Source organism: Amphiura filiformis, chromosome 19, assembly GCF_039555335.1.
Source record: "Amphiura filiformis chromosome 19, Afil_fr2py, whole genome shotgun sequence".
Lineage (NCBI taxonomy): Eukaryota > Metazoa > Echinodermata > Ophiuroidea > Amphilepidida > Amphiuridae > Amphiura > Amphiura filiformis.
In genome coordinates, this window is record NC_092646.1 from 33646053 (window position 1) to 33666336 (window position 20284).

The window sequence follows — 20284 nt, forward strand, 5'->3', positions numbered from 1 at the left end:
TAATATGTGTTCATTAACCTATAATCATAGTTACATCCTTATTTTAAGCAATTGATGCATCTTGACGTGGATATAAGATGAACAGGTTGTTAATAACCTTGTATATACTTACAGAATACAGAAAATGACTTATTTGATTTAAAATTATGAACCAATTTACGACTTGAACGAACAAGTGTTCACCTGATCGAAGTCATTAACCTATGGAAAGGGTCAATATGAAGGCTATTGTTAACATGTATCGGTTTTGTTGTGCAAAAGACACGATACCCCATAAAACTGTACTATCTGCATTCTCTGCAAGCATTAGATATTGACTAAATTATTTTAACAAAAATAAAGCAATTTAATCATTTCCAGCAGTAAATCTGTAATGATTTCCACATTAGATGTGGGCAATCTTTTTAATCAAAATTAGCCTTTCTTTTTAGACCGTTTCCGGCACACCAAATCTATATTCACTTCAACTTACACATCTGAACAACCAAAAATCACATTTTAACCAAATAACTTATTTTATAGCCAAGATGTATGAGTATAATCACGGGTAATTTCAATTTCCTGGCATGTACGATAACAGAGATGTGACGATGGTGGTAGAACTTTTTGAATGACCCTCGTATATTCACTATGTGAAAGATGTATTGTTCCATTACACTCGCTGCTTGCGGAATAGAATAATCCATCTTTCACCTTATTATATTTCAACCATCACACTCATAGACTGTTAAAATTTGTATACTATACACATCATAGCTCTTACCGGTTTAAACTTTGGCAGCTGCATAGATGTCAGCCAAGTAATAGCATTTTTGACATCAGAGTGATGTTTCCACAGAACATCTTGACCTGAAGTATAAATTATGAATTGGGTTAAGATTTTGCTTGCAAAGCAAGACTAATGTAGCTTCTAAATATGGTCAGGAAACATTAATTTAGTAGAAATATAGCAATTCTGAAACCACAATTCTCCTGATATTTCTATTACACCAGTTGTGATGGGAATCAGTAAATGACAGCATATCCTGTCAGGAATGAGAATGTTAAATATTCTGCAAGGGCTCCACTATGTGTCTGGGACTTTTTAGGATAGCCCAGACAATGTAGCAAGTATATTAGTGTAAATTAAATAATGTGGCACTTTGAAAGTAATAATTTATATGACTTAATTTATCATGCATGCTTTTGAGGTTTGTCTGGGCAATCCAATGCTAATATTGATATGAAATTCAAATTTTTCTAAATAGATTAGAGTCTATAAAGTAAATTATAAAATAGTACTTGGTACTGGCCGTGTGCTCAAACTCAAATTGTTAAATTTTAATGCTATATACTGGTCTTCAGATTCACAAAAGTAATGCCATGAATTGATGATGAAGTCAACATTGAGTATGCCTCAATGTTAACTTTACATGCCATCTTATAAAGGTCCTTATGATTAGTAGTGGCACATATTACAAACTTTTAAAAGACTTCATGGCAAAATGGACTGCGTGTTAGCATTTTCATAATATTGTGACTGTCTTAATCATGTTTTAAGTGGTCATGAAAAACATGTGTAAATGAGTGAAATTCAAAGAAAACTGACCTGTGCCCAGTAATTCAAACCGCAATGCAATTGAATTGTACCATTGATGTGGATATATGCGTATCTCACAGGCTTCAATTGTTTGTGGGAACATCTGTGCTTGAGGTGTATTGGAATCCTCGTTGCCTACAAAAACCTACATGCACAGGGTAGAGTAAGACAAAATTCTTTACAACATTTCTACAACGATATTTTAAAAAAAAAGAAGCAGAAAATAAACTTTATATTTTATTTGGGTGAGTTGGAATCAAAAGCCTTTGCCACCTCAGCCATCATCACCACCACTATATATTCACAACCATAGAGCCCAAACTATTAAAATAAAGAGAATGGTATAGACTACAGATTATTTCTGAGTAGAAGATGTTGGAAAGCTGTGAGAACATGATAATAATAAATAAATAAATAATATATTTTGGATTAATATCGCACATTTTTCCAGAGGATTTCATACATGTAGTGATGTAATATCGCTGATACTGGTGCTTCATCAAAATCCATCAACTACAGATTGGTTTGCCTCAAGTTCAGTAGTGACGTGTGTATTTCGCTGGGCGCAGTATTGAATCATGCGAGTAAATTTAATCGCACAGAGCTTAGGCAAAAAAAAGGGAATTGTTTGCTTGTTCATAGATCACTTTCAGAAGTTGGGTCGGTCGGTCGGATTTTTTTGTCTTGGTTTTTTTTTCCATTTTTTTTTTTCAAGTACCAAAAGTATAATTCGAAGTACTTATTTTACAACATTTCTTTTATATATTTAGTTTTTCAGACGAAAAGTTCATGACATTCTCCTGAAAATTCAATTGTAAAAAAAAAAAGAATCTTTGTAAAAAGTTCTATGGTCAGGACTACTGAGATGGTCGGTTTGATGAGGACAAGCAAATTAGCAAACAACTATTTTTTTGGCGTTACACGCACACGTTCAAGGGCGGTTTGTCGACATGCTTGCATCGCAACCGCGAAAAGGCATCAAGTCACCACAGAGCTTTAAGCGAGCTAAAGAATAGGCTGTTTCCAAATCTGGTGCAAACCTACTTGCACTTAGATTATAACATCCACCAATTACCTGTGCAGTTCCCCAAATTCCATTTGTTAAAGTAAAATTTTTTTGTAACAAAACAATTAACTAATCACCGGTTTTTAAAGCAGGAAGAAATTGCAGATCCAAGAGAAAACCTGCAAGAGCGAGCATGGATCAGGATCAACCAAGTGCAAATACAATCCTATTGCACGACTGGGGCTTGAACACGGGACTCAGTGGTGCAAGGCGAGCAAATGCTGCGCCAACTCGTTCTCCCATGGCGAGAGCGAGATGCATATTCATGGGGGATTTCATGATGAACATAGGGGGATTTCATGATGAACATAACCCATTTTTATATCAGTAGAATATCTTAACTGTTAGTACCTAAATATGCATTCTATCAGCTGGTAACTGAAATTTTCTGCCAGTTTTGCATGTTTTGTTTTGCCTTTTAAGGAAAGTCACCTAGCTTAAGACAGCTGCTGCAAAATTTAAGTGGTGGGATAATGCGAGTCCGGGAATGCATGTATTTAAATGCATACATTTAAACACAAAATGTTGCGTTATGTGATATGCCGCAAACATGCGTGTACATATAGAGGCAAACACAATCAAACCAACCAAATTAAAATGTGATAAAAATAAAAACATGTCCATTATTTAATACCTGAAATTGTCCATAGGCACTTTTCACAAACTGAAAATTGCTGTATTTCTTTTTGTAAGAAACATAGTACTTGGTCACCCAAGCCTCTTCCATGTGACACCCTTGCAGTATGACACCTTTGACAGGTGTGTCCTCGGCAAATTGCACTCCTATCCACTCTGTTTGCTCATTTGTATTTGGCTTCCACGCACCAGCAGATTCCCATTGTCGGCCACTTGGTTGATTCAGTCGAGATCTTGATTTAGAATATCGATGCAATATATGCGACTTTTCTGATGATGCGCAAATCTGGTCGTCTTTAATAGACCCACTCTCCATTCCAAGTGACACATCTGGAATTATTCAAAATATGAATAATTTGATTATAATTCTGACACTTGCTACAAGAACACCCTAAAATCCATTCAAAATTCAGTCATTTTGACATTTCTTTGAAAAAGCATGCTGACGTGATTCACTTTAAACAGTAACACCCCAATATTCATCAATAATCAGATTCTGTCATGCTTTGAAAAAGCTTAACATGTATGTGCTAATTTTATGCAGTGCAAGCGGGAAATGTGAAAACAAGTAATCGGCTATATTTCAATATCATTATTTTGTGTTAATATCTTTAAATTACAAAAACAGTGATATTGGAGATAATTTCATACCACCAATAGGAATCTCTCTAAGCAGACTGAGAGTATGGAATCTTTTCATCTATTCTAGAAGTATTAATAAAGTTAAAATCTTACAGGAAAGGAATGTACATGTGCACAGTTTTTGGGCAGGTTTGCTTATTTAGAATCACCCTCTTCACTTTTTATTTCTTTGCATTTAGCTGTGAACACATTTTGGATATCTCTTTTGAAATAGACATTAAATGTAAAATCAATTTGCTTTAATTATGTTACAGGTTAGAACTGGTTCCAACTATCATTTGCATATTGAGCTTAACTCATAGAATTGATACACACATATTTTCATGTAAATCTTTTTACAATTTTTTACCGTTTCCAGTGTATCAAATTTAATTTTGGTTCTGAGATCCCCTACACAAATCTGAAAAAGGTATCAATATAGGTTTGCTCTCATTTGTAGTTGACATGTAATGTATAATCATGCTAAATTTAAAGAACCAATGTAAATTGAATGACCCTGGTATATTACTTCCATGCTGATTTAGCATATAGTGTTTTACCCCAGCATTGACTGCTAGTGTGTTTATAGTTGCCTATATATACTGAAATAGCTTTGTTTTGTTTGGTACAATTTACACAAATTCAAATGACAAATAAATTCTTATTTTATTTATACATTTTAGACACTTACTGAAAATGTCAGCACTACCAAAGTCTATCAGAACGATCTCCTGACATCTTGGCGTACGGAACATGAAATTATCGTCTAAAGGATAGAAGCACAATTACACAATATTGTATTATTTTTCCATGGTATTATAAATTTCTCACAAAAGGCGTATTTTAAAATCAAGAAACATGAAATGAAATTAAAGAGTCCACCCAACAACATGTACTTGTATATAAAAGTAATTATTTCTTAGCATTCAATATTAAACGTTACTTTAAAATGCAAATTACTCTTTCCTGGAGAGGTCCTATGTTTAAATCCTGATTAAGGTTGATTTTCTTTCCTTGTCTAACTCTGGATAAACAATTGACCATTTTAGATTAGTTATCATCTACACTGCAGTTATCATATTACTTCCAACGAATTCATATAGAGGCAGTGAGAGTGGACAAAATTGTTTTCAATTAAAATGGGAAAAATCAAGTGATTTTAAATTTAAATTGTAATAATAATGACCTAAAACAATAAAAAAAAAACATGTTTTTCTTAAAATCTGGTGGACAAAATCAACCAAAAAATTTTGATGAGCATCTTTTTTTCTTCTTTTTTGCTTCTCTTTTTTAATTATTATTATCATTTTCCTTGGAGAAGGGGAACTTTGAAGTTTTGTTTGTATTAGGCCTAAAAAAATTGTTTGATTGACATAACATAAAAACAAGGAGGTTCTCAAACCATGAGTCTCGACTGTTTTTGCGACCACCTGCTTTCGCAATTACTTTTGGTATTTGTAAATGAACCTGCAACAACCCATGGTGACCCCGAAATGACCTTCCAAAAAGTTTTTAGTAATTTGACCTCATCTGACCCCTGGATGACCTTGCCTCTATCACTGTTTAAAATTTATTTTTTTAGTATATTCAAGGACATTCTCTGTGATAAAAAGTTACAAATGCAACTTTTAAAGCTGTAAATTATGTTTGATACAGGCCTTGACCTTTTTTTCGTCCTTTTTTAAAATTAAATTTTTTTATTTCCTTTAAAAAAAAAAATATTTATCTATTTTTTTGCAAAAAGAAAAGAAAAGTCTAGGGTCTGGCCTAATCTTAGGGTAGGTCGGCTTACGCCAATCAAACAATTTTTTTAGGCCATATTGTTTCTAACTTTTAAATAAAATCTAAACAAAATGTACATCTTCATTTTGGGCTTCGCCAATTGAGTCACAGTTTAGTCAGTTTGGGAGTGGATTGGCGGAGGACTAAACTTGTTATTTTGTTCTCCTTGAAAATTGTCCAGTAAACCTATGGTAGATTGGAAAAATTGTCAGCACTTACCATAAATATCATTATGGACAATTCCATGTTCCCACATGTGTTTGAGGGTACACAGAATCTGACGTAACCAACGTATACAAAACTCTTCTGTGACCGGAATGTAGTTTCTCCTCAGCCTCATCCTTTCAGTTAGAGTAGGCCCCTTCATGCAGCTAAACATTAAGCAGATGGTACAACATCCATGATCATCAACCTCGTAGTGAACTCCAAGAAATTCAGGGCACCCATAGCCCACTAATATCCAGGATATTAGAACCTCCTCTCTTCTAAATTCTGAGGCGTTTTTCAGCATCTGTTGAAAAATAACACAGAAAGAATAGAATTATGTTGTTTGTAATTATAGGCCTACTAATAAAGGTTTGTAAATACAACAAATATGCAAATAAGCTCATTAATATCAATACTATCAATAATAAAATAAGCAAATAGCAGAACAAAAACCATTCAGCAGAAGAGGACTGTGATCTTTTTTTCATCTATCAAGTTCTCTATCACGTACCAAGAAAAAAAGTCAAAAATTGCGTTTTTAATTGCAAAGTGGATGATGGAACTTCCTACAAACTATGGTTAATAAGCTCATAATTATCCATAATTATTCAAATAACATTACACAAACTATAATTCACAAAAGGTGATTATAATCTATCAGTAGGTACTCGGGCAATCTAAACTTAAGTCCCCATGATAACTCTCTCATTGTGTCTCAGCAGCCAATTATAATATTAATAAGGAGGCGGCCTATATGCTTCACCCTGGCAGGGCATAAGACAATGCGAAACACGATCAATATATAATGCAAGGATCGGAAACAAACAATACAAGCCCGAGAAATCTACATGATCTGTTTGGGGCTCGTGCAAACTGACATATGAAAATTTTGAGAGAGAAAAAATTAGGACTCAGCGGGGATTGAAACCTGGTCGCTGGATTAGTGGGCCAGAGTCTAACCACTGCACTATCCGAGTTCAGTACAGTAGGTACTCAGGCAATCTAAACTTAAGTCCCCATGATAACCCTCTCATTGTGTCTCCGCGGCCAATTATAATAAAATATAACAATAATGAAGAAGTAGGCGGCCTATATGCTTCATCCTGGAAGAGCATAAGAATATATGCGAGGATCAGAAATAAACGATGCAAGCCCGGAAGTCATGATTTAAATGACATGTTTGGGGCTCAAGGAAACTGACATATGAAAATTTTGAGAGAGAAAAATCAGGGGATTGAACCCTGGTCGCTGGATTACCGAGTCTAAACACTGCACTCTCCGAGTTCACAGTAGGTACTCGGGCAATCTTAAGTCCCTATGATAACTCTCTCATTGTTTGGAAGTACAAAGAATAAAGTAGTCCATAAACAAATAAAACGAAAAATGGATGTTTGAAATTATGTTAATCATGTTTCATCTTACTATAAATAGGCTAATGTTGTGTGTGTGTGTGTATGTATGTATGTGGTTTATGTAAAAGGCTCCGTCAGTTTCGATCCAAATGTCGCCAAATTCATACGGGAGATCGAGGAATATACGGGAAATTGCCTCGACTTTATTTGGTTGAAATCGGTCAAGAATTGGCTGCAAAAACAGTGAAAATATGGGTAAAAACAGGGTTTTTGTTATGAAAATCAGTTACCAGCCTGCGCGTCACTGCAGCTGGCAGGCAGCGCCGGGCGCCAGAGTGTAATGCGACTACGCCAATGCGCTGTAGAACGGCGCAGAGCCACGCGACTTGCGAGCCAGAGACCAGTGGACATGATAATACAGAAAGAAGGAAAAATAAATTAAAATTAAAGGACAAAAAGGTACATGGACGGGTCACCGGATTATGATAAAGATGAACACGTCCGCATACACGCTCTGAGAGGACGTATACGGGAAAAATATGTGTGTTGTATAAACAAAATGAAGCGGTAGACCTATACTATAAAGAAAAATGAAAATAAAATGACAAAAGAGGTACGAGTAATTAGGCCAACGGGTTAAATTAACTAAATGAAACGGGAACGAAACAAAGAAGGAAAGAAACTAATCAGGAAATGTAAGAAAAAAAAAGAAGATATAATAATGATAACAGAATTAAATAAAAAACATGGAAACGGGAAATCACAAGCAGCAAATAAAAATGAAGCTAAAAGGAAATAACAAATAACAGATTTAGAAAAAAATGGGAACGGGTTTAAATAAATAAATAACATGGAAACGAAAAATCAAAATGTATCTTTTCGATGATTCTACCTGTCCAGTAATTCTTCCTGTTATAGTGAACGCCCCATTTACTCATCTAGCGGGGACCAGCAAGCAAGCCTTGCCGGTATCCCGCTAGTGACAATAATTTGTTTAATATAACTTTGTCAGTAATTATTCAAGGCAACTAAGAAAATGCAAATATGACCAACACATTCACAATTTTCACAAGACACAGACAGTCAGTGCAAGTCAGTTTGCAACTGGTAATAATGTGCATAATTGTAGGCCTATGTGAGACAAAAGTTTTATTGATGTTGAATCCGAATAAATGCGGTGGTCATACTCGATCCCCCTACCAAATTGGAAGTTCATTCAGTGATATGTTGAAAGTAGGCATTTTATAGGCTTGCCGCTTTTATGGCCTCCTTCAGAGCCCAAGAACGACAAGAAGACAGGTGAATATAGGTGAATATATATGCAATTTATCATGTGTCCAATTCTTTTTCACAAGCTATATAAGCAATTTATCGCTTAGTGAAAGTTGCTCGCATCACATACTGTAATATCTGGCAAAATATGTACATCAGTTTCCAAGAAAATCACAATTCTCGCTATTCGCAATAAGGGCCGCCAGCGTGTGCGATGTAATCGTGATGTATCATGGGAAAAGGTCGACATCAAGTCCGCTAATACTGAATATTACCATGCTATTACATAGGAACATGTGACAATATTTTTTAGTTTGTCAAAATAAAGGTGTTACACGCGAATCGATACTCAATAATACTTAATAATGTGATTTGAAATGTGCACAATTAATTTTTGCTCTATCGATTTGCGTGTAATACCGTATATTGACAAACTAAAAATATTGTCACATGTTCCTATGTAATAGCATGGTAATATTCGTATTGCGCGGACTTGGATGTCCACCTTTTCCCATGATACATCACGATTTTCCCATGATACATCACGATTACATCGCAAACTGCTGGCGGCGCCCTTATTGCGAATAGCGAGAATTGAAATTCTTTCAAAATACATTTTCGTCATGTACATGTATGTCGCTTTGTGTACATGTACTTATATGATACATATTTCATGGTAATTGTTTGTATGTAACGTATTAAGAAAAGACTTCAAATTTGGTTACATGAAGTTATGTTTTATAAAATTATATCCCATTTCTATCTTCATTGTATATGTTAAACACACAATTTCCTTTATTTTGCTAAATACTGTGTGAACCAGCTTATTACGCGAGTATGGCGATCACTGTAGAGATAAAATTTTTTTAAACTGAAATACCTGTTGTCTATAATAAGGAAGTGACACAAATTAGGGTGATATAGTATAAACACTGGGTGGGGGGGACTGGGATTCCTCTTTGGAATCAAGAACATTTTGGATCTGAACAGAATCTGATCTAGTTTTTTTTGTAGCACTGCATGACTTGTCCTTGGAATTCAAGTCAATGTCAAAATTGCCATTTTAAAAGGGAAACTGGAGAGAAAACCCCAAGACTCATTTTTTGGCTGATTTTGATTTTTTTAAAAAGGTGTCAAAATCCTCAAGAGATATGTATAAACATATGTATGATTTTTTAAATAATTTTCTTAACATTATGATTAGTTCACAAGATACCTACCTTCAGAGCAAATACTCTCTTTGTTGCATAATCAACTGCTTTGATTACGATGCCACAACTGCCTTCATTGGATTCTGTGTCATAACGGTAATGCACATCCTTGATGTATGGTTCCGATGAACTACCTCCTAAAATATCCTATTAGATTGAAATTAAAAAGTAAGAGCCAACAATTTATTGTTGCATACAGAGCCGTTGCTATGAGAGGATGTGGATGGGGATACAACACCCACCCCACCCCACACCTCCCGAGCCCTACAAAAGGAGGGAGAGAAAAAAAGGAGAGAGAGAGAGTGAGAGAGAGGGGGGGGGGGGGAGAAAAGGAGAGACAGAAGAAGGGTGAGAGATTGAGGTATGAGAGAAACAGGGTAAAACTAAAAACTGTACAACTTCATTGAACCTCGTAAATAATCATACATTGTATTCTAGGCTGGCAGGCCTATTGGGCCTACACAGATGTTATGGATGGCAGAGGTGACTTGATCCATGATGGGTGCATCCATTTTCTTTATTGTACAAAATTAACAAAGAACTATGATTTTGCAAGATTGGCAAAACTTGGCCCTACTCTACAGAAAATTGCTTCTGCTTTTGGCTCATTTCAAAATATTATTCAATATTTGTGTGTGCTTCGGACACATTTGTGATGCGATCAAGCAAAATCAGTCAGAACTCAGAAATATTTTCATTTTCTTATAGCATAGTAAAAAGTATTTACAAAGCTGCATTTTGCAGACAACCCCATTGAAATTGAACAACCAGTTCCAAAGATATGAGCAACTAAAGAGTTTCCAAAACAAAACAAATGAAATATTTCCTTTGTTTGGCTACATCTCAAAATCAATACTTCCGAGTTCTGACTGATTTTGCTTGATCGCATCACATTTATCCCAAGTGATTTTCACAGGTGGGAAGTGGGGGATAAAGTCATTTAAGCAAGGCAAAAATACCATGTAATGAAATCAGAACACCTTCCTGATATGCTCTTGTCACTAGTATACTTACATTGTGGGGAGTGATAAATGTCCTATTACATTTTGGCCGAGAGCTTTCTTCAAGTGTAATAATACCATCAAGTTCCTGTAAAAAGTCCTCTAGATCCTTGATGTCCTTTCGTGATCTGGTTCCTTCTTTGTCACTCCAATCACCAGCATCTTTCCTTGCCTTAGTAACATCAACTTTAAGTTCCTGGATTTAAAAAAATCATTTAATTGGCATGGTATAAATCATGACATTAATTCTTTACTACCATTGTACCAATAAATTGAGGCAAATTTAAATTTTTATGAATAAATTGAGGCAGTATGGGATTGATGATAACAAGCTTCATTGAAATCTTATTTGAGCAACAGATCCTGGCATATTTCAGGATATTAATAGGTATTCCAAGGGCTCTATGCTGTTAATTTCAAAATAGTCATGTTCATGCAACAAAAAATCATTCTTCTAATGTTGATGATAATGCTATAAAATTCAACACAAATTCTCTTTTGCACATATTCCATGTCAGAGCTGCTCAGTTCTCATATTTTTGATACCTGCGATAATATTCGAATTGCAATAAATGTTTTTAGAATACTTTGAAGCAAATGGGTTGATTTCATATTAATTTATGTATCAAAATTGTACTTCCTGAAATAATTTTGCTGACTCTTAATTGCATTTTGTGTTCAACTGTTTCATAATGTATAATACTTTCTGTATTAATTACAATTAGGCCTACACATATCAGAGCCTGGTTGGAAAGCAGTGTTGGTCATTGAAGTACATGATATTACCTTCAATAAAGAAAGATCAAACTAAAACTAACCTTTCCATCCTTATTTTGCCCCTGTGTCTGCAGTGGTTGATGTACCTCACTTCTCGAAATCCTCAACTTATGTAAGCTATACTGTGTATTACGCTTTTGCTCCAAGTGAACCATAGAGTCGTAGAACACACCTTCATACAGTTTTGTCAAAGACTTGAAGAACAATACAACTGCTGTCCCATTCGGGTCATTTACTCCACCTCTATTTCTTGCATGCGAGTCTACTAGTGCATAAGTATCGAGACTATGGATCTTTACGATGGCCGTTGTGTGACCGTAACAAACTAATAGTGCAGAAGCTTTTGATACTTCATGTGAAAATGCTCGATGAAGAGCACTTGAAAGATTGAAGAAAGGTCCTTCATCCTTCAAGCAGAGAGTACCATCGAAAAGCTCCTTGACATCCCATGTAATGGCAACATCTCCAAGAAAAAAAAATGTAGGCACTTCATCTACAGCAGGACAGCCAGATAGTGCAGACAGATTGTACCTCTCATCTCCTTTGATCACAACTTCATCTACATCATCTGCATCCCATTGGTTGGGAAGTTTTTGTTGAGCTTTTATAGCTGCAACTAATGCAATAACAGTACATTGTTGGCCTGCAGATTCCTTAAAAGTTTGATCTCCTTGATGAAATGATCCCAGTGTGACAAAGTCATGCTGTGGCTGTGATTGACTGATAGGCTGGTTTGCTTGTAGATCTTCATCTCTGAGAGCCTAATAAATTAATAATGATATTAAATAAATTTTAAAAAATATCATTAACAAAACATTCAAGACTACATTTACATTGTAAAGCCATATTGTAACATTTCCATAAAAAAATAGATTAGTAATAGTATTTCTTTTCCATAAAATGTTGGCTTTTACTGTCAGATGTGTCCCCTTTTAATTCTGAGCCAAACAATTGAGTTTAAGCAAATAAAATAGGAATTTACTAACAGAGTTGATGTCCCCAATGTATGTCACTATGTTGGTCGTGCTACGATATGATCCTTTGATGTGTGTGTGACCGTCTTGCACACCATGTACATACTGTATTATAGCTTGTTATGAACATCACACATGTTTGACTAATATTTCCATCATAATAATAAAACTACGGTTCCTGCGCTTTATTCAAAATCTCGGCTTTTACCAAAACTAAAGCCTTGATTTTTGAAGGGTATGTTAGTTTAATAAAGTATAAAAACAGAATTTTGAAACATATTGAGGGCACCCTCCTAGCTTTAAGCTAGATTTGATCTATTCTATATAAACCAATGTCATATAATTTGTGTACGTTAAACGGGAAAAATATATTACAACAAATTACTTGTCAGTAAAAATGTTTAAATAATAGGTCCTGCTGCACCTCACCCATTATGTATGTTTTTAAGGCCACAGACACATTATTTAGGTGTAAGGGATACTGCATTACCTATTTCCTAAATCCAGCTTCAGGTACCACATAAAGTTGGCACAAGACCACTAACCCACACAAAGGGCATTAATTGGCTTGCTGTGCCTCAGAAAAGTCGTTGGAATTTGTTCAAAATTTGAATTGAGTTACTTTTGCAGGTACATGTATCAAGAAGTGGAGATTTTTGATAATGCATTTCCTTTTATATTTTTTCACATTTAAATTCACAAATATACATTTTGAACTGCCCTTTCCAAGTGCTTTATAACCACTTCATTGATAAATTACAAGAAGTGTGTATCATACCATCAAGTGACCATTCGTCCAATTGAGTGAATTCAGTTATAAAGCATCTCAACAAATTTGCGCCTTTGGTATGAATTGGGTGACTTTTAAAAAAGCATTGCCCTGCTGCCTTGGAATGTTGTTTGCTGTGTCTTTGGGATCATGAAATATTACGTCGACTCTAATTCGGTATTTAAATGCACGATGGGCTATCTTTGAAAATCAGTCAAAATTTACTTATATAATTTAATACACATCCTGAATTAAATAATCAGTTTTAATTTCAAACTTCCACATCAAAAGTAAAGAAGAAAAGCTTTATATGTTCACATAAACTGACACTTACTTCATAAGCTTGGCTGTTATTCTTTCCTGCAACTTGCTGGATATTTTCATTCTCATGATATTCTTTATTGCTTCCAAGGTTTTCTTCCACCTTCAGTTCCTCTGGCTGATCTTCTTGTCGTTCTGAAAATAAACAATCTTTAACTGAATATACTGTCTCTGTGTAATATGATCAGTTTGCCTATTTGTTTCTTTGATTTGAATTTTAATCATGTCCTTACGAATGACCACCTAAACCACCGTGCTCATATTTTTTTCGATGCTTTTGACTTCAGATACACTGTATTTTTAATGCTTATGTGTGCAAATTCCAAATATTTACTTTTGTTTTAATAATAATAAAGCCCCCCCACCCCATGTTTCAGATGGACATTTAATTTTTGCAAAGACAATACATACAAGTGTACCAGTGACATACAATACATAGTTTGTACATGTATAGCTCTCCAAAACTATTGCATTACATGTATATATACCAGTCCAAAGTTTGCTTAAATTTCTGTGTTCTTCCTACATGTAGCCAGACATTTGCATTCATCTAATCATCTCTGTACTTAGTGTACAAGTATAGCAATTCTTACACTGTAAATCCTGTCATTCTTACCGTCTGAAATGTTAGCATTGTGCAATTCTTTACTAATGATCTTCTCTTCCCTGTCATGTAGTATTATAACATCCACATCTTGACTTGCCATTGTTGTTTGCTGCAATTCTGGGAGAAAAAAAGCAAATAAGCTTAAGTTAACAAGCATGTAAACAGGGATCTCTTTGTGTTTGGGCAAAATTTGCAATATGGCTACACAGTTAAGGTGGTACTACACCCCTAGATAAATTTGTGATTATTTTTGCATTTTTCTCAAAAAATAATAACACACTGGTAACAAAACTTATGTTTATTATAGGGGCAAGGAATCCAGTTACTACACTGGAATTTCAGTGACTCAAAACAAGCGGTATGTTATTTATGATAACAAAAGAGGTACCTGATTTCTTATAATGAACCACTTGTCTTGAATCACTGAAATTTCAATGAAGTGATTGGATTCCTTGCCCCTATCATATACATAACTTTTGTTACCAGTGTGTAGTTATTTTTCGAGAAAAATGCAAAATTAGTCACAAAATTTATCAGGGGGTATACATGTAGTACCACCTTATTAAGGCACCGTTTGTAATGCCAAACACTTTCTGTGTAGAATGTACATGTACATAAAAGGCTGCATTTTTTTGTTATTCCAAAAGATGATCATTTTCAAGGGTGTACTCATTTTAAGGCCAGTAAGCACAGGGCACAAAGGCCACAAAGGCCACCACATGCATGTACCGTCCATTCGCTCTAAGAGTGAAGCTTCTGCTTTGGACACCCAACACTAAAAGCAATAATTTATACAATAATAGTGAAACCTTATCCACGAATGGCTTCAATTTGGGCCTTCATTTAACCCAAGTTTTGGATTTGTACTAAAATTGTACACAATAATAGTGCCAGAATGGTCCACCAAATGGCTTCAATTGGGCCTTCAGTTTGCAAAAGTTTCTCACTTCTGACATCCCCCCTCAGACACCCCCCTGCTTTGAGGTGAGCAGAACTGTGCGCATGCGTAGAGTCAAACACACCGGAACACATGCTCATGCAATCAAGCTTATCGTTGTGGGTGCGGAGAAGTCGATCCCGGTGGGCCGTGAGAAATCTTGATTTCTGTTTAACATGTTTAATATGAAATGTTCGTTGCGGGGAATAATACATGAATAGATGTAGACCCTCGGTGCAAACCTGGTGTAAGTGAAGCAGGGGATTGACAGTGATTCGCCGATTCTCCAAATTTGGCCAAATTTGCATGCTACGATATGCTATACAGAAGTTGCCGGGAATCACAAATTTGGTACCAGCATGGACGCCGCCATCTTGGGAAAAGGAGGTGCTCCGCCGACTCGACGGTCGCCAGCACCCCCGAACGCGCCCAGCACCATGACTACGAGTAAGTTGTAACAGTATGTGTTCCCGACTGTCAATCATCGGGGGTCAATCACCTCGAGCTTGAAAACGATATCTGAATAGCTAGACTATTGCCAAGTCTTACGTGTAGGCACGAAATTAAGGTTATTTTTTGTGATTGAAACAGTATTTTTCTGGTATAAATCATGGTCTGGATAGTCGGATTATTGGTCGATTTGATAAAATAAGTTAATGGATGCGCTAAAAATATTATTAAAAGTATTAAAAACAGCTGTTCAACATTTGAAAAAATACACTGTTGCAGGCTTGAAAAGGTCTAACCTTGGTTGCAGCAAGCCGTGATTTTTACGGGTAATTTTATTACTTGAACGCGGAGCACGGGCGCGATGCAGTCGGTAGAAATTGCGCTAGTGTTCCAAGCCTACGCGATGTCAGGGTAATGGCGGCGTCCATAGTTTTATTACATTTATCCTCGACTGACCCTTCCCAATCTTTATTTATTCCCTGAGTGAAGTAGTTCAAATATTTTGTTTGGTGTTGTTGTTAAACAGTTTGGTTTATGTCATTGTAAATATTTTATATTTTGTTTGGTGTTATCTGTTGATTGTTGATATAAACAATTTCGTTATGTTATTGTAAATATTTTAAACGAGCTTAAACGATGTATATAGAGTACCAACAATACCGGTATAAACCAGTATTTTTTTGGCGGTATACTGGTTTTTCCTATACCGTTTCAGCCTAATTACAAATTTGCAATCATAATGTCGAGCGAAGATTTCTTTGTTCTGATGGCTAATTATGGATATGAATGCACACTGAACCGTGGCGACACATCCAGGTGTGTGACTATACATTGTGTACATTGTTATCAGTAGTTAGCAATGGTAGTGAAGGCGGATGAGTTACGACCTCCAAAGTCAACGGCAGTCCACTGGCGGATGATAACAGAGGAGAAGGGAAATGGTGGTTATCCTTAGTCCACCCTGTAGAGTGTAGAAGGCTCCAGTATTAGCCCGAGAGGTAGAGGGTGGTCATGTAGTTTGGTGTGCTAGGCTATCTGTCGGAAGGTTGTAAGATCATGAGCTTTCTCATTTATCCTCTATGCCATCCCACTAATTGTGGCCCTAAAACGTGCAGACACCACAGTGGGTGCATAACATGCCGTGGTTCGGAAAGTCACGTAAAATGGTGGTCCCGTGTACCAGATGAGCAATATCTGGACATGTAAAAGTTGCAGGCCTTTTCGTACTAAGCCGTCAAGTTAGCTCAATCGATAAGGCGTTCGACTATGGTGCGAGAGGTTGCGGGTTCAAACCCTGACGGTGCCTAGTTTGCTCTCGTGGAAAAATTGAGTTAGCTTGAAATTCCCTGGACAAGGAACTCACTGCTTATTGTCTCGTTGTAACCCGTACGAAACTCGAGGAGCTGATCGTCTAGAATGTCTAGGGTGTGCGCTCTTGAAGCTGCAAAGTCCCTGTGTTGTTGTTAAATGGTTTATGGAATGATGTGGGGCCGTAGTGGTCAGCGACAACCTGTAAAGTGTGCTGAGGCATGTGGATCAACGTCTAGACGTTGTGCCTGTGCGTAAAGAGCAGGATCAGCCCAGACCTGTGTCTTTTGTGCCTGGTGGCAGATACCCAGCTGAAAGTAAATTGATGGTTGACATAACAAATGATCGGAACTTGCACCAAATTGTGAAAGAACCCACAAGGGGGTTAAGCATCCTAGACTTGTGTTTTACAAACAGTCCTGCATCTGTTGATTCTATTCGCGTAGAGAGTGGCATTAGTGATCATGACGTGGTTGTGGTTAGTGCATTGCTCAAGCCAAAAGTGATTAGACCACCAAAAAGGAAAGTTTTCCTTTATCATAAATCTAACTTTGACAACATTAACTCTGACATGGAAAATTTTGACAGCACTTTGACATTGGACAAAATGAACTCCTCTTCCATTGATAATCTGTATGATGCTTTCAAGGAGGCTCTCTCCAACTCCATTGATAGGAATATTCCAGGGCCCGTCTTCAGCTTGTTTACAAAGAAACTCACGGATTTGTACCAAACAACATTAGTCACCTCCTCAAAACCCAAGACCAGACCGAAGACTCGACAAAGTGCTGGAAATTTCATCTACACTCATGTTTCTGCAAACAAGAACGGCTACCTTAGATCACTTTACCCAAGAACTATACCCACCTGGAATGTTTTACCCGACCACCTAAGATGCGCCCGAACACTACAAAACTTCAAGGACCAGCTACAGACCATCGACGTCGACAAACTGCACAAACGACCGAGTAGCAAAAATTAGCCCTCCGACTCCTTGACGCGCTAAATTCTGTGTGAGATAACCTGACAGGTGTTTACGCAGTAGCAACCAGATGCAGATGTTGTCTGTCACACTCAGCATTGACATGATTGAGGTCAACTTGCGCCGCCCTAGGGCTTGGCAGCCTATTGACCCGTGGTGCGCTTTGAGGGATGACAATCCAGAAAGCATGGATAAATGCCGTTTTATTATTATTATTTAATATTATTCATGTAGTAATGTATGTAATCATGTATTTTGTAAGCTTAAAGATTTCCGTACTGGAAAATGATCATGACACGATGTATCGAGCCGGGCCACAAAAGCTATAAGTTCACAACATGTGTAATCTGCATCTTTAAAATCTCACCTTTATATGTGTGGTAATATAAGTTATTTCAATGAATTCTTCCAGAGCTGAGCTGACAACTTTATGAAGTGACGCGGACGCAAGGCATGCATTTGCAACGAGCAGAATCTTGGTCAGATGTCAAGTTACTACCACCTCAGCTACCACGGAATAAAGCAATGGTATCGTGGTAATTTTGCAACTCGGCCAAGATTCGGCTTTCTGCATAATAAACACACCCGGGCTGGTCAGAGGTCATGAGTTTAAAGTTTATGCCGGGAAGTTATGACGTCATGATAAACAAATTGATTGGGGGATATTGAAGTTTTGCACATTGTTCCAGCATGCAGCAAGGCCCAGGGAGATGAATCTTTTGGCAGATGATAAGTGGGGGCTGTCATTTTCTTCGGAGGGGTAGGGGGGGTCATGAATATACTGGGGTCATGGAATTTTGAGATAATGATAATGAGATAGGCTTATGGTTAAATATACACAAAGACCACAGATGGGAATTTGTCTTGTGCTTTCACCAGCGGGATCATCAGTTGATTGCCACCTCATGACCTGTAGTTTCGGCCCTCTTATAATCAAGACTCCCTCGAGGTGGGGGGGGGGGGGCGGCAGCCTTATGTCTATAGGCCTATATTGTCCATAAGGAAGTGTTCATACTTTGGTGGGGAGGGGGTGGATAAAAAAGTTGGAACCTCGGACATAAAATTTTTTAGCGATTTTTGTGATTTATGGTCTAAAATTTTTTGATCCCCCCCTTCATGTCCTAAAAAAGAAACCAAAAATATATGTTACCATTTGGAGTTATTAAATATTGGAGTCATAGGCCTATATAGGCCTAGTAGCCTATACACCCAAATTGTAAAGTGTGCACAGTTTGTTGATTTGAAGCTTGAGAGTACACAAATGAATACCGGTACTTAAAATCTCGTACATTTTACCCCCACATTTTCAAAGTGGGATGAACACTAAGTTCATGATTGCTTTCAATGCAGGTCTCACAGGTTATCATTGCATGGATGTAGGCTATTCATTATTTTAAATTGACATGCAGCATTGTTGTTCTGGACAAAAAGGTGATTAACGGCATCCCATCTGACATCTCTGAAAAGAAATTTATTCAATAGGCCTATAAAGTAGTTTTAGCTTGCATTGTTTCAATCAATCTTTATTACAAGAAGAGAAAGACATGGATAAGAAGAGCAAGACATGGGTTGTCATTTATCATACAATTTATTATTGGCAAGGGATAAAAACATGATTTTTTCTCGAAGTGGACCAGAAAAAGTTCATTTTTTAAGTTAAAAGTTAAAAAAAAAAAAAAAATAGGAATCATGCTATATGCATGGGTGCTGTATAATATTATACCATGGATCAGTGCACTACATCACAGTATATGCTGTATTGCTGTATAATATTATACCAGCATCAGTGCATGCACACATGCTATGCATGGGTGCTGTATAATATTTGTGTTGGGGTTCGGACATAGAGTTAGAGTTTATCGACGACGACGATGTCGCCGTCTCACGGACGGCGCACGCGGCGCCGAAGCGAACGATGGGAGTTATACGCGTTTCGTGATTTTTGCTGGACGCGCTCTGTCGTTTAACTTTCGACGTTATTCTAGACGTGCGCTTTTGTCATTTCGCTACGCCGGGCGCCGACTTCAAAATTAGGTTAGGGTTTAGAATTAGGGACGGCTATACGTTAGAAGTACATATAGGATTTAGGGTTATTGCGATGGTTAGATTAGGGGTATGATGAAACTATGACTGTGGGTGTAATTTTAGGGCACCCCCCCCCCCATTTATAAAACATTCTTCCATGGGATATTTTTAGCATGCAATAACAAGATCCATTGTGCAAAATCACAGGTCCATTGCAATGCAAACAGACAATGTAAACAGCTAGCCCTCATTTCATATTCATAACCTTGGATTAAGGTAGTCCGAATAATCAGACCCAGAACAAATTATTAATTTCTGACATTATCGTGTACTGGGTCTGAACTGTTTTCATTCAAATCTTGATGGCAATTGGACAATAGAAGCACATGGTGCTACTTCACAGTTTT

The 20284-nt window shown here is 36.8% G+C and overlaps 1 protein-coding gene across 1 annotated transcript in view; it reads right to left on the bottom strand.

The window, feature by feature from the left end:
• LOC140140517 (uncharacterized) overlaps positions 1-20284 on the bottom strand; it is a 36573-nt gene that overhangs the window by 14867 nt on the left and 1422 nt on the right. Inside the window, exons 2-11 of the mRNA XM_072162276.1 lie at positions 14185-14292; positions 13582-13703; positions 11546-12265; positions 10741-10923; positions 9736-9873; positions 5904-6195; positions 4594-4668; positions 3280-3611; positions 1589-1724; positions 764-849 (exon numbers count right to left, since the gene is read on the bottom strand). Of these exons, the coding sequence (XP_072018377.1) occupies positions 764-849; positions 1589-1724; positions 3280-3611; positions 4594-4668; positions 5904-6195; positions 9736-9873; positions 10741-10923; positions 11546-12265; positions 13582-13703; positions 14185-14275 (2175 nt within the window). The 5' untranslated portion in view covers positions 14276-14292. The remainder of the gene's footprint in view (positions 1-763; positions 850-1588; positions 1725-3279; positions 3612-4593; positions 4669-5903; positions 6196-9735; positions 9874-10740; positions 10924-11545; positions 12266-13581; positions 13704-14184; positions 14293-20284) is intronic.